The 13,512-nt window shown below is 42.0% G+C and overlaps 1 protein-coding gene across 3 annotated transcripts in view; it reads left to right on the forward strand.

Annotated features, from left to right (window-relative positions):
- CPAMD8 (C3 and PZP like alpha-2-macroglobulin domain containing 8) overlaps window positions 1–13,512 on the forward strand; it is a 91,435-nt gene that overhangs the window by 8,667 nt on the left and 69,256 nt on the right. For 2 of the 3 annotated variants that reach the window (XM_073324643.1, XM_073324642.1), the window contains exons 4-13: window positions 3,467–3,632; window positions 3,790–3,842; window positions 4,452–4,469; window positions 5,130–5,184; window positions 5,338–5,451; window positions 6,404–6,488; window positions 9,399–9,507; window positions 9,980–10,207; window positions 10,389–10,559; window positions 11,086–11,214. In XM_073324643.1, the coding sequence (XP_073180744.1) occupies window positions 3,467–3,632; window positions 3,790–3,842; window positions 4,452–4,469; window positions 5,130–5,184; window positions 5,338–5,451; window positions 6,404–6,488; window positions 9,399–9,507; window positions 9,980–10,207; window positions 10,389–10,559; window positions 11,086–11,214 (1,128 nt within the window). The remainder of the gene's footprint in view (window positions 1–3,466; window positions 3,633–3,789; window positions 3,843–4,451; window positions 4,470–5,129; window positions 5,185–5,337; window positions 5,452–6,403; window positions 6,489–9,398; window positions 9,508–9,979; window positions 10,208–10,388; window positions 10,560–11,085; window positions 11,215–13,512) is intronic. The other variant, XM_073324644.1, reaches the window with a different exon arrangement.

Raw genomic sequence — 13,512 nt, forward strand, 5'->3', positions numbered from 1 at the left:
CAGTCATCTGGTCCAGAGGCTGATTTAAGAGAGAAGTTACATTCCACAGTTAGTAGTTCTACAATTTCATATTTGAGTTTCTTCAGTACTCTTGGGTGAATACCATTTGGTGCTGGTGACTTATTCTGTTTAATTTATCAGTTTCTTCCACAATCTCCTCTACTGACATCACAATCTGGGACAGTACCTCAGATTTGTCACCTAAAAAAGAATGTCTCAGGTCTGGGGATTTCCCCCATAGCCTTTGCAGTGAAAACCTATACAAAAATTTCATTTAGCTTTTCTGCAACAGCCTCGTCTTCCTTGAGTGCTCCTTTAGTACCTTGATTGTCCAGTAGCTCCATTGACTGTTTGGCAGGCTTTCTGCTTGTAATGTACTTAAAAAAATTTTGCTGATAGTTTTTGTGTCTTTAGCTAGTTGCTCTTCAGATTATTTCTTGGCCTGCCTTATTATACTTTTACACTTGGCTTGCCACAGTTCATGCTCCTTTCTATTGTCCTTAGTAGGATTTGACTTCCAAATTTAAAAGGATGCCTTTTTGCCTCTAACTGCCTCTTTTACCCTGCTGTTGAGCTATGATACCTTTTTTTTTTTTTTGCGGGGTCCTCTGTTAAAAAAAAATGGGTTATACATTTTGTTCAAGCTTCTAGTGTGGTCTTTTAAAATAGTCTTCATGCAGTTTGCAGGCATTTCACCGGTGTGACTGATCCTTTTAATTTCTGTTTGACTAGATTCCGCATTTTTGTTTAGTTCTTCTTTTTGATGTTCAGTGCTACTGTGGTGGGTTTCTTTTGCCCTACAAGGACATTAAATTTAATTACATTATGTTTGCTGTTATCAGTGATTCAGCTATATTCACCTCTTGGACCAGATCCTGTGCTCCACTTAGGACTAAATCAAGAATTGCCTCTCCCCTTGTGGGTTTCAGGACTAGCTGCTTCAAGAAGCAGTCATTTATGATGTCTAGATATTTTAACTCTGCATCCCTCCCTGAGGTGCAATATACCCAGTCAATATGAGGACAGTTGAAATCCCCCATTATTATTGGATTGTCTGCCTTTATAGCTTCTCTAATCTTCATGGCCATTTCACAGGCACTGTCACCATCCTGGTCAGGGGGTTGATAGTATATTCCTACTGCAATCCTGTTTTTGGTCATATCCCAAGGTTTGTTTTTCCTGCTCTGCAGTTTGCCTGTGACTGATATTCATGCTGTTCTGTCCAGTGTTTAAGCCTGGGAATCTGGTTGCAGGAGGGGTCTGAGACATTTCTCCTTCTTTTTTATGTGGTCAATGTACTTATCCAAATGCACATTCTCCATTACTACATATCCTTTCACAGTAAGAAGGCCTAATGTGAGGAGATCTATAGCTCATATCCGTAGTTAAAGAAGCCTCTGTAGACTTGTTCACCCAAAGCTTGCATTTCACTATTGAATACATTTCACAAAGTATTGAATCAGTCATTACTGATTTCATACTTTGATAAAGGCAGTGTACTGCTCCCTTTCAGTTTTAAATTGTCTTGAACTGGTATCATAATGTCACTCTGTGACAGATTTTTTTATATTTGTATTTTTATCTAAAGAAACTTTGTTGTTGTGTATTTGGTTCATATGTATGAAACAAAGGGATAATTGTAAACAGAGTGAGTGTGCAAATGTGTGTAATTTCTTTCAATGATGCCATATACTTTATAATATGCTTAATTATTTCCCTATGTAAAACACTTGGGGCATATCCCAGAGGGTTAGCAAGCATCCAAAGAATCTACTCTCAATTCTGAGGAGCATAAAATGTTTAACTTGGTGGTGTGGCTGAGTCTCACTTTTTTATATGTGATCACTTTCATCAAGTGGTGTCGACAGCAACAAGGGCTGGGTTCAATATCTAGTGGTTCCTCATAATGTTACAAAACAGACCTGGCTTTTGAACCTCCACCCAGAAATCCGGGAAAACCAAACACCACCACTAGGTGCCTCTAAGAGGCAATTCTTGCCTTCTCGCAAGTACTGAGTCTGTGTATAATAAAAGAAAACTTTTATTAAAAGGGAGAAGGAACTCAGCATTAATTTGGGAAAACACCATAACAATGTTTCAAAAGTATGCAAACCACGAGTTCACACCCACCCCACAGTATCTTGGGCAATAGTCCTTTGCCTCCATTTTCCATCTTGTGGTGTTGAAGTCTGATGAGTGAATGTCCTGTAACACACCACTCCCCTTTTCCTGTGACACACCACTCCCCTTTTCCCCTGCTGCACCCACTCCCGGTTGTTTGAACTAAAAATCCCAGAATTCAGGGTTTGTTCACAGGGGTTCACCTCCCTGAAAGGGGGTTGAGCAGTGCGACTTCTTCTTGCTATTATGGTCTCTGCCATCTTTGCTGCTGCTCACCACTGTCTCTGTGATCGCTTCCTACCGCTCTCTGCTTGCCACTTGCTACTGCTTCTGCCTCTAGCAGCGTTCTGAGGTTCTACCTCTTAGCAAACTCGTAGTGAGTTCACCAGGTAGTGAGGAAACTCACTGCTGCTGTATCGTCTGCATTGGTTTTCATTGCACGCTATCCCCTTCTACCTGCTCATCAGTGATTTCAGGCCTCGTGATCCCTGAGCAGACACAAGGATTCTATTTGACTCTGATCAGTTCTGTCTTTAAATGCTGGAAGTAAAGGATCAAATGGTATTTAGGACACTTTTTAAACAGAGTCCATGCTCCCAAATAGTAACATCTGTCCCCAACCATTCTGACTTTCACTTGGATTTGGCATCACTCCTCCCTGCTTAGCAAGTGAGGTTAAGTTAGGGTGACTCCTCAATTAGGTCGTGTTAAGTATACTTTTGCTGCCCGTTAGGGATAATAAAATTTAATTACCTTGGGTCACCTCTTTCCCTTTATCCTGCTCTTGGAAGTTGCACACAATTATGATAGGCTCTTTTTTTAACATCAATTTAGCCCTAATTTTAAAAACAGGGTAAAGATCTTAAACTGTTGGAAGATTTCACTGCTTAATTCTTGAACCCTGATTAGCTAGAATTGGGGGAGTTCAGGTCAGCAGGAGATGCATAGGCAGGTCAGAGACTGCTTTGCTTTGGGTGATGGAGGAAGGGAGAGAGGGCTTCATGCTGTGCTACTGACATAACTATGCCTCTCTTAAAGCTTGCCTTATAACTCTAAAATGTCTGTGTTTTGCATTTTCTACTGACTGCATGCTCTCTCTCACACACACACAGATTTAGTGGGTGTCTCTTCCCTTCATCTTTAGACGGGGTGGTAATTTGTTTATATCAGTTTTGCTGCTGAGGCTTTGACATGAATAAACCACGATAATACTTAGTCCTGCCTTGAGTGCAGGGGACTGGACTAGATGACCTCTCGAGGTCCCTTCCCATTCTGTGTTCTCCCCTGTAAGCACAAAGACTCTTTCAAGTCCTGTTTCTTCCCCACCTCATGGTCTGTTTTCTAGGTGCCTTCAGGGCTTCGTGGACAAGCACATTTAAAAGTCTGGGGAAACAGGCATCTAACGGAGGAAGGTTACATCTTTCATAACTATACCACAGTAACCATAGATAGCAAAGGGTCATCGGTGTTCATCCAGACTGACAAGCCTGTCTATAAACCGAAGCAGAAAGGTAAAGTAGCCTCTGTGAACCTCACAGTCTACACTTTTGCAAGCAAAAACTTTAATACTTAGACCAGAACTCCTTTTAAGAATAATCCCTGAGACCACAACTCTTGCTGAGTACCAGCTTTGATGATTGATGAATTTTCCCTTTTTTCCCTTTTTAGTGCTGATAAACCTGTTTATGGTCACTTCTGACCTGCGACCGATCAATGAGAAGGTAAGCGAATAGCTTTCCTTCCCATAGTAAAATGTCTTAAGTGTTCAGCATTTCCTGTTTATCACACACATACATGGAGTTACACAGCAATGTAGTGAGTGGCTGTTCCCTTCTTCTTCAATTACTCTGGTATCTCCTACTATGGGGTGGTATAATTCATGTGCTTGCTAAGATGTTGTAGTTTTAAATTTAGTTTCTGAATTTGGCCACATTGTAGCCAAAGGGTAGGAGTAAGTGATAATCTTTAATTGCTTTGTGTAGGTGTAATACTGTAATGCAATAAAACATAATTAGGCCAAAGCTGCTGTGGAGGAGGAGTGTTTGAGAGACTAGTACTTTGACACTGATATTATGGGAGCATCCAGAGGCCAGGATCAGTCACTTAAGCAGAGGTCTGCAGGGCTAGTTTTCAAGTCAGATGCTTGAGTGAAATGGTTGTTTGACTAAACTGCTTTTTCAGATGAGTGGTTATTACGTGTCCCTTCTGCACCAACATGCAGGGGCCAGAAACTCTGTGGGGTACCCTACTTGCGCCAGCCTCACAGCTTCTCACAAGATAGAAAAATATGGCTTTGTCTCATGGGTGATTTTATTCCTTGTTTCTTTCAGATTGAAGCCTACATAGTCGTGAGTATCCACCATTTAGCAAGTGGCATCATTATACAGGGTCACTGTGGCCTCTCTGAAGGGAGCAGGTCACAAGTTCATGCTCTGCCAAATCTATCATCACCATCTCTGCTTGGAGTTCAGAAATGTTTTCCCATAAATGCCTTTTCAAAGGAAAACTGAACAAATTGGTTACATCCACTGCGGTTTATGAATATAACAACCTTACCCATCTCTCTTATTTTACTTGTGCAGATACATTCCTATGCTGCACCTGGCTGGGTAATATGATTCTCTTTGCGCCCAGACTTATGATAATGGACGCATTTGAAATGCGTGGAGATGAAGAGATCTTACTAGATTACTCATATACCCCTCTCCCTTTCTTCTTTGTTTTGAAGGGAATGAGGGACCCTTTCTTTGACCATCCTCTTTTAACTAATTTCTTTATCTGACAAGAAATGGAAGAGCTGACACCATGGTCTGTACTTTTGTTAACTGACTGACTGGCTTTAGTGTTGACACAAAATAGCCCAAGCAATGGATTATTATTGTTTTTTAGCAGATTGATGCTAATTATTTGTGTGAAAGTGAAATTGTTTGTTGCAGGCTGACAGTTAAAAGTACTAGTGAAATTTGCCTATTTTGTGATAATGTCTCTTGTCCTAAACAATTTTCTAGGATCCTCGGGGGTCTCGGATGATAGAATGGAGCAATCTGAAGCCATTTTGTTGTGGTAAATTTCTACCTGTTACAGTTTAGCATAACTTTATTTTCCTCTGCTAGTTAACTTTAATTTCTGCCTTTTGGGTGGTTTTATTGAAATAAACCTTTACAGAGATTGTCTGATATTCAGAGAGGGCTCAAAGTGTCTTTTCTTCTCTCCTAGGTATTGTAAATATGAGTTTCCCCTTGTCTGATCAGCCAGTATTTGGCGAGTGGTTCATCTTTGCTGAAATGCAAGGGCACGCATACAACAAATCCTTTGAAGTTCAGAAATATGGTGAGTTATTGCCTGCAAGTCAACTTTGATCATAATCCCCAAAATATTCAGAATACTGACATTATGAAATATTTTTGAGTTGAGTTGAAATAATCAAGAAATGATGTATCAAAAATTCCAGGAGAAAAAATTCCTGTCAGATGTAACATGTGGCAGGAAATGGACTCTTGAAATTTAACCAGACTCTTAGTTGATATAATCTTTTATAATATAAAGGGGGTTATATTCATCATTATGTGGCACAATCCATGCATATAGGTAACAAAGACTTCACTTTATTTTGGAAAAACTGTTAAAGTTATTTTAAGTCAGTCACTAAGTTTTTTCCTTCCCTCATAAGATCCTATCTTGGGACTCATAATTCCTAATCATCGCCCCTCTCTTATTTTTGCTCTTAATGCCCCCTGCCCTATCTCAGAGTCCCTCTGGCTGATGAGAAATGGAGATGGTTCCCCCCAGATCCCCAACTGCAATATCTGACCCTGTCCACTGAGGTATTTATACTGTGCTCATTGTTCCAGTCTCTGAATGTCTTCAGACCTATTCCTGAAATGACGATGGGAGGTACTGCAGGTAATGCAAGGTGCTCCTGCCCCGGGCTCCAAGAAGCGAAGCGCTGTGCCTGCAACCCAATCCCTAAACGAAGTTTTGGGTTCAGTTCTGTAGCTCGGATCCTCCATATGGGAACGTGATGTATGGATGTGGGGCAGCTGATCACTAACTCGTTCCAGGGAATGGTTACTTAATAGCACCTTGCTAGTAGGATGCTGGTTTGATGCATCAGCTGATATTGATATGTTGCTTTCATTCTCTATTCAAGGCTGTGCATCTTCACCTTGCCTGCAGTGCTCCAACCACAAGAAGGGATCTTGTCAGAGATATATAGCTGTTAATACATCCTGGATGCTAAGATATTTGTAAAACACCTCTTCTCTTTTTTGCTCCGTTTTAGTGTTACCAAAATTTGAGCTGTTGATTGACCCACCTCTCTATATCCGAGATCTTGCGACTTGTGAAAAGGGAATTGTCCATGCCAGGTAGGGGACATGCCACAGATACAGTCCCATATTTTACAGGTTGCAGTGTAGCTGTGGGATGGTTCAATCATCTAAGCTCAGAGGGAGTATGTCTCTCATCCTCCAAACTTTCCAGCATGACTTTGGAGCATTGTCAGATGATTTTCCTGTCACTGCACATTTGGATGTGATGCTCAGATACCCGTGGTCTCCTGGCTTCCGTAATAAAGTTTCTAATTCCTCCATCGCATACACATCTCTTATGGTATGCTGTACTGTGTGTTGAGCAAATCCTTTATGCATAAAGTCTCTGGAAGAGGAGGAAGCTGCTCTGATGTTTGGCTTAGCACCATAGCAATTCGTCATCATGCTAAGGTCCACAGATCCGTTACAATGGGTACTTCAGCCTTCCTGCAGTTTGGGGGCAAAACCAGACCTGTCAGTCACTGCCAGCACAGGAATGCCTCATCTCCTGAAGTTCCTTGCTGTCTCATTTGCTTCCCCAGCCCCGGGTGGCTCATCCATCCTTCCCAGCTGAAGAGCTTTTCTGAGGAAAATTCCAAACTTTATTTCAAATTTCTGACAAACAGTTAGGCTCAATAATAGATCCATCTAATTCCTAGTCATGTCCCAGTATTGCATTTGCTATTTGCGGAGATGCTCCCCTCAGCTCTGTTTCTACTTCTGAGGTGTTTGAGGCAGCTGGTGCCCCTGCAGGCTTCAGGGAGCGAGCTAGGCTGAGGATGGCAAAGGCAAAATGAATGGTCTGTGTCTCCTACCTCACCCCCTTAGCAGGTATTGGAAGAACACCAAGGCTTTCATGGCAGAAGTTGGATTAAACAGAGTGGAAGCTGCAGCCAGAAGTATCCTCATTTATTGAAAGTAATTTTGATTGACTGGTGATTGATTTCTGGTATCTGCAAACAACAATAAAGTGCCCTGTGGCCTCTCCATATGTCAGGACCTAGGATGTGAGGTAAGGGATGATCTCTCCAAAGCTGGGCAAGATCTCTGCTATATACCTCCCCACCTTTGCTGCTGCTCCCCTGGACCATACAAAAGATAGGAAGGAGAGAGGGGCTTGGCACTGTTTGTTTATGCCTTTCTGCCTGAAGAGGCTGTAGCTCTCTACAGCCTGACTCACCTAACATTGGATATTTCAGTGTATCTACCTCAAAGAGGAAGTTTGCTATTGCAATATGTACATTAGGTTCAAAATGGATATAGGGATGAAGTGATTATCACTCTTGGACTCTAGAAGGAAGTCAGCAAATAAAAGAAGTAAATCAGCAAATAAAAGTACCATATTGAACAAGTGAAACATAGCCTTGGATTCCTCCAAGAGGCCTCTACTATGGATACCTGAGGACATTCAAGCAAAAGATCAAGTCTCTGTACTATAACATTCTCATTATGTTCAAGAAAATAAAGTTTTGTACAAAACCTGACATTAAATACCCTCTTAGGAGACCTCCCCTGATTCCAGCCCCTCCAAAGTTAAAAAGCACAACTTTGGAACCTCATTCTGGTCCTTACAACACTTTCTCAATTAAGTAATTGTGGGAGGTATCATATACTTCCTATCCATTAAAGTGGACTTCCAATTAACTATTTATTTGCAATCAGATGAGTTTATGGAGTTGTGCGCTCTCAGATGAGACTAGTATTGTACTCTTAATTCAGAGAGGTAGTCCTCACAACTGTCATAGCATTCATTCCCAAAGTAAATGCAAGAAATACTCTTTCTTTTGTCAAGCATCAAAGTCTGCTCTGTGGGAACTGGGAACACTGACAATCTGAGGGCAGAAGAATCATATTTCTTGTCATGAGATTTGCTTGGCAGCCATGTGGCCACCAATTCATCAAATAGTACATATTGATCATCCAGGCTTTAGCCAATGCTCTTTTTCAGTAGAAGTCTTGTTGCCTTACTGTCCAGGAGAAGATGCAGTATACAATATACCTAATTTAGAAAAGTAGAATAGAATTACCCTGACTGTGAAAGTTGTCTCAATGAAGTCAGAGCAGAATTTCTGTGGGTGGGACAGTCCCCTGCTGCCAGTGACTGACAGGTCTAGTTCTGCCCTCAAACTACAAGCAGGCTGAAGTACCCATTGTAACAAATCTGTAGACCTTATTGCTCAAAGAAAGAAAATTTTCATCTAAGCACAGATAAACTTTCCTATTAAAGGGACCCCTTTTCAAGTTCAGAGTGGCGTGGTAGGAGAAAAAAGTCATCTTTGTTGTTATAATAATTTAAACGTGAAATGATTTAAACACTGAATGCACTTTCCACCATTTCTGCGGTTTGTTTATTTTTTGCATTTCACTCTGTCTAGGAGAGTGGTCCTAGACTGCTCAGTTTCACTTTCTGTTTCTCATCGTTATGCTGGCATAAGACTGCTATGTCTGAATTGCAGATGCTGTTATTTAAATTTTAAAAAGAACTGTTTCCACTGAAACTTTTAAAAGTAGCTGTCTGTTCCTCTCAGAATGAACATGAAATGTTTGTATTGGGGAGGAGCCTACATGCTGGGTTTTTTTCAACAGAAAAAAAATATATAGAAATTAGAAGAAGATTGTGCTGAGTTTAAAAAAAATCATAAAACAGATGGAGCCTGAGATTAATCTGACTTTCAAGTCAGATAGTCTCCGTTAGTCTGGATGCCACTGTGTACAGAAGCCTGCAAAGCTGGAGACAGGATCTTTCTGTTCTCAGTCTAGTTTTAGTTTAGATCAATTGTTTGGAAGTTTCTAATGTAAAAACCTTCACTGAGATATTAACCATTGACATTTAGAAATAGCCTCTTGTGGTGACTTTTATATTCTGAGTTCTAGGTATGCAGGCGTTGTGGGTCCAGCATGGGGTTAATCAAGGAAATGGAGAGGAGCCAATCTGAGGTTTTCATTATCTTGCTTCTTCTCTTTCAGATACACGTTTGGGAAACCAGTGACAGGAAAGTTAACTGTCAACATGACTATAAATGGAGTGGGGTACTACAGGCATGAAGTGGGACACCCTGTCCTCAAAACCATAGAGGTGCGGGGAATCATTAAATCAGCTGCAATAGAAAGGCCTGATCTGCACCCTTTGACATCAATACCAAAGCTTCCTTTGATTCAGTGATGCAGAATCAGGGTCTAAATGTGTTACCTGCGCTCTACATACTAAAAATACAAGAGCATTTCCCATGTTATCTGACTGTGTCAATATTTGGAGGAGGGGTGTTTAATGAGATAGTGCTAACGGAGTGCTAGGTATTTTAGAATATACTGATGGGGAGAATGTGTGAGAGTGATGGAGGTTGGGGCAGTGCTAAGACAGAGTATGGATGAACAGGTATTTTTTCCCTTAGGGAATGTGTCCCCATACCCAAGACCCTTTAAAATAAAACAAAGAAATACCCCATCACCCCCCAAAGAAAGCAAGCCCCATGTTCTGTATTTGACCAGAAACACTTTTTTAACTGCACATGCTGAGTAATGTTTTCCTTCCCTGGCCTGGCTGGTAGATTGATGGCTCTGCTGTTTTCGATGTGTGTGTGAGAGACATGATGCCAGCTGATGTCCCAGAGCATTTCCGAGGCACGGTTAATATTTGGGCCACTGTGACCAGCTCTGATGGGAGCAAGCAGGTCACGTTTGATGACTCAACGCCTGTTCAGAAACAGCTGATTGACATCAAGTACACCAAGGATACTAGGAAGCAGTTCAAACCTGGCCTACCCTACAAAGGGAAGGTAAGGTAGAGGATATGGGGACACTCAGGGTGTTTGATAGAAAGGCTATATGGGCAATTTATCCTAACATATTATACACCATGTGCTGAGATGTTCCTTTTATGTGGTGCTGAGTTTTATAACTGTATGGAATTGCTAATAACATGAAAGGGCTAGTTTTATTAATTAAATGACTGTTTAGGTAGAAGTCACTTACCCTGATGGGAGCCCAGCTGATGAGGTCACAATTCGAATCAAAGCTGAGTTAACTCCAAAGGATAACGTTTACACAAGTGAACTGGTATCCAGAAGTGGCTTGGTGGAGTTTGAAATCCCCTCTATTCCTACAGCTGCCCAGTATGTCTGGCTGGAGGTGAGTAAAAGCCCTTTATAGGATTAATGGGCTTTAATAAAGCTAATCTTGTCAAACGTGCACTTTGTGAATTGGTGCTAAAAATGGGAAATCAGTCAGTGATCTGAAGAAGAGCTCTGTGTGAGCTTGAAAGCTTGTCTCTTTCACCAACAATGAAAGGTATTATCTCACCCACCCTGTCTCTGTAGTGACACTGGGACACTTTTTAGCTCAGACTTAAACTTTCACCTTTGAACTGCAGTGAATATTTATCCAACTCCATATTGCTGATAGAACTGATGATAATAATAACAACAGGATAGAGTTGTCTGCTCTGAGTAGATCAAATACATTGTGGCATTAAGAGTAAGTTTCAAACATCTCAGTAGAAAGTGAGTGTATTATCACAGTACTTTAAAGATAGCAAAAGAGAAAGTGGGAGGGGGCAGTGTCTGGAGTGGGAGTGGTGGTGAGGACTGCATGATGGGGAGGGAGAGGAGCCCAGCTTTCTAGGTGTGAATAACATTCACATGCATTTTTTCTTAAGACCAAAGTGACAGCAATTGATGGGAAACCTGCAGGGGACCAGTATCTGCCAAACTACTTGTCTATCAGCAGCTGGTACTCACCTAGCAAGTGCCATATCCAGCTCCAAGCACCAGACAAGCCTTTCCAGGTAGGACAACTTCATGTTACATTATGATGACCTCTGCATTTCTTGGCTCATTCATATTTGTTGTCCTAATGAAGTATTTCCAGATATATCTGGGGGCTATAGCCTATTATTGTATCCATGGCAGACCTTAAGAGGCTTCACTTTAGACATTGACCAATCTTTAGCCATGAGCTACTTCACTCATGGTGCTGCCAGCCTTACCTGCCCCCGATAATGTACCATGTTTCCTAAAGTATAGGGGTGTGTGAAGAGAGAGTTTTGATCCCCAGTGGAGACCCACTGGACTCCAGAGCTCAGAGCACAAACTAGCTCCCCACACCCTAAAGTCCGTATGAATTGGATAGTAAAAATGACAATGATATTAAAATTTTGGTTCAAATCAACTGTCTAGTCTCCTTGGAATTAAGAGTCTGAATCCCAGAAGCATCATTTCAGTCCTTTACCTCCCAAAGGTAAATAAACTGAGCATCTTGTAGTTTTCTATTAGAGAGGGTGGTGACTTTTGGGAGGAGACCTTAAAAACTGAGCTTCCCTTCTGTGTGTAAAAGTTTTCATGATATGTATCCTAAGAGTAGATATGTCCATAGCCAGAATTTCCCACCCTTTTTGTTGTGCTGATCATCATTTAAGTTCTGTTCTCCACCCCAGAAGAGACTGCATGTCAGTGATGGGTTTGTATATTTGCTTTGTAAAGTACTTTGGGATCTGGTGGTCCATATATCTGACTACTACTATATCATCAGCAGGCCTGGTAGGCTGAGTTTCAGAGTCAGAGTAGCCAAATAAGGAGTTTTATGGTTGCATTTCATGGCAGTTTAATGGCTAATTAATCTTTTACAAGATTTCTGAGGTATGGAAAGGGGATTATACTCTACTAATCTGAACACATTGTTCTTATTATAACCTGATTAGAAATAATTCTGCTGTGGGAAAGCTGGGAATTGTGTGACCAGCTGATGTGGGAACCATTTCTTCAGCTCAGCCAGTTCTTACTGGGTGTTCCAATCAACTACATATTTTTTTCATGAACAGTTTCATCATTTTGCTCTCTGGAACTCTAAATGCCTCAAATATTTAACATCACAAGGCTCTTCTCTCTGGACCCTTCTGCATTTTGACTGCACTTAACCATTTGGTAGCTTTTCACTTCCCTGTGCCACTGTTTTGGTTTGCACCATGTGCATGCAGTAGGGAGGTGGGACTATTAGCACTTAAGAGAGAGGCTTCTCAAAATATTTCATTGGGATTCAGGTTTGTTACTCCATTTTTAGCATTAATTGAACATTATATTGTACCTTAAATGGGTGAGGGTAGCTGGGAGCTGCAGATGGTGCTGAGTGTGGGGAAATGTGGCCTCACAATAACACATATTAATTCCCAAATCCCAAAAGGAGGACGCTTGTCCTGCTGATGAAGTGCTCTGCCCCACAGAAGGTATTGTGAGCCAGTGACAAGTCAGTGACTCCCAGACCTTGAAAAGATGCTGCCTAAGACTGACCTATCCTGTGGTGAATGGCAGTGGTAACAGCCAACCCTCAAAGGACTCCCTCCCTTCCTCCTGGGAATTCCTGTATGGACAGTAGATCTGGGCAGGGTACAGCTTGCTCTTTCCCACCTACTGGAGGTGCAGAGACAGCGCAGAAAATAAGGGCTCTGATCTGAAACCTCTTGCAGATACTAGGTGTATCTGCCTGGGAAAGGGAAGCACTCCTTCTGTCTGTTTGTTTGATGTGGCTCATAGAGTCAACATCATAAATGAACTTTCTTCCCAGTTCAGATTTTCCTGATTTATTTCAGGACGGGCCTGTTGTGTATGAATTCGCATCTGCACGTTACAGTAATCACCATGTGTAATCTCAATTAAACAGCAAAGCGCATATTACACCTTCCCCCTTCCCACTACTGTGAGATCTGAACCTTGTAAAGGGATGTCTAAAATTCAACCCATTCGGACAGCTTCTCTGTGCCAAAGTGCTTAACCCTCAGGATTCCAGATATTCCTTTATTCCTTACACCAGTGTTTCCCAAACTTGGGATGCCACTTGTTCAGGGGAAGCCCCTGGCGGGCTAGGCCGGTTTGTTTACCTGCCGCGTCCGCAGGTTCGGCCGATCGCGGCACCAACTGGCTGCGATTCACTGCTGCAGGCCAATGGGGGCTGCGGGAAGCGGCGCGGGCTGAGGGACGTACCAGCTGCTGCTTTCTGCAGCCCCCATTGGCCTGGAGCGGCGAACTGCGGCCAGTGGGAGCCGTGATCGGCCGAACCTGTGGACGCGGCAGGTAAACAAACCGGCCCAGCC

This window comes from Lepidochelys kempii, chromosome 25, assembly GCF_965140265.1.
Source record: "Lepidochelys kempii isolate rLepKem1 chromosome 25, rLepKem1.hap2, whole genome shotgun sequence".
Taxonomy (NCBI): domain Eukaryota; kingdom Metazoa; phylum Chordata; order Testudines; family Cheloniidae; genus Lepidochelys; species Lepidochelys kempii.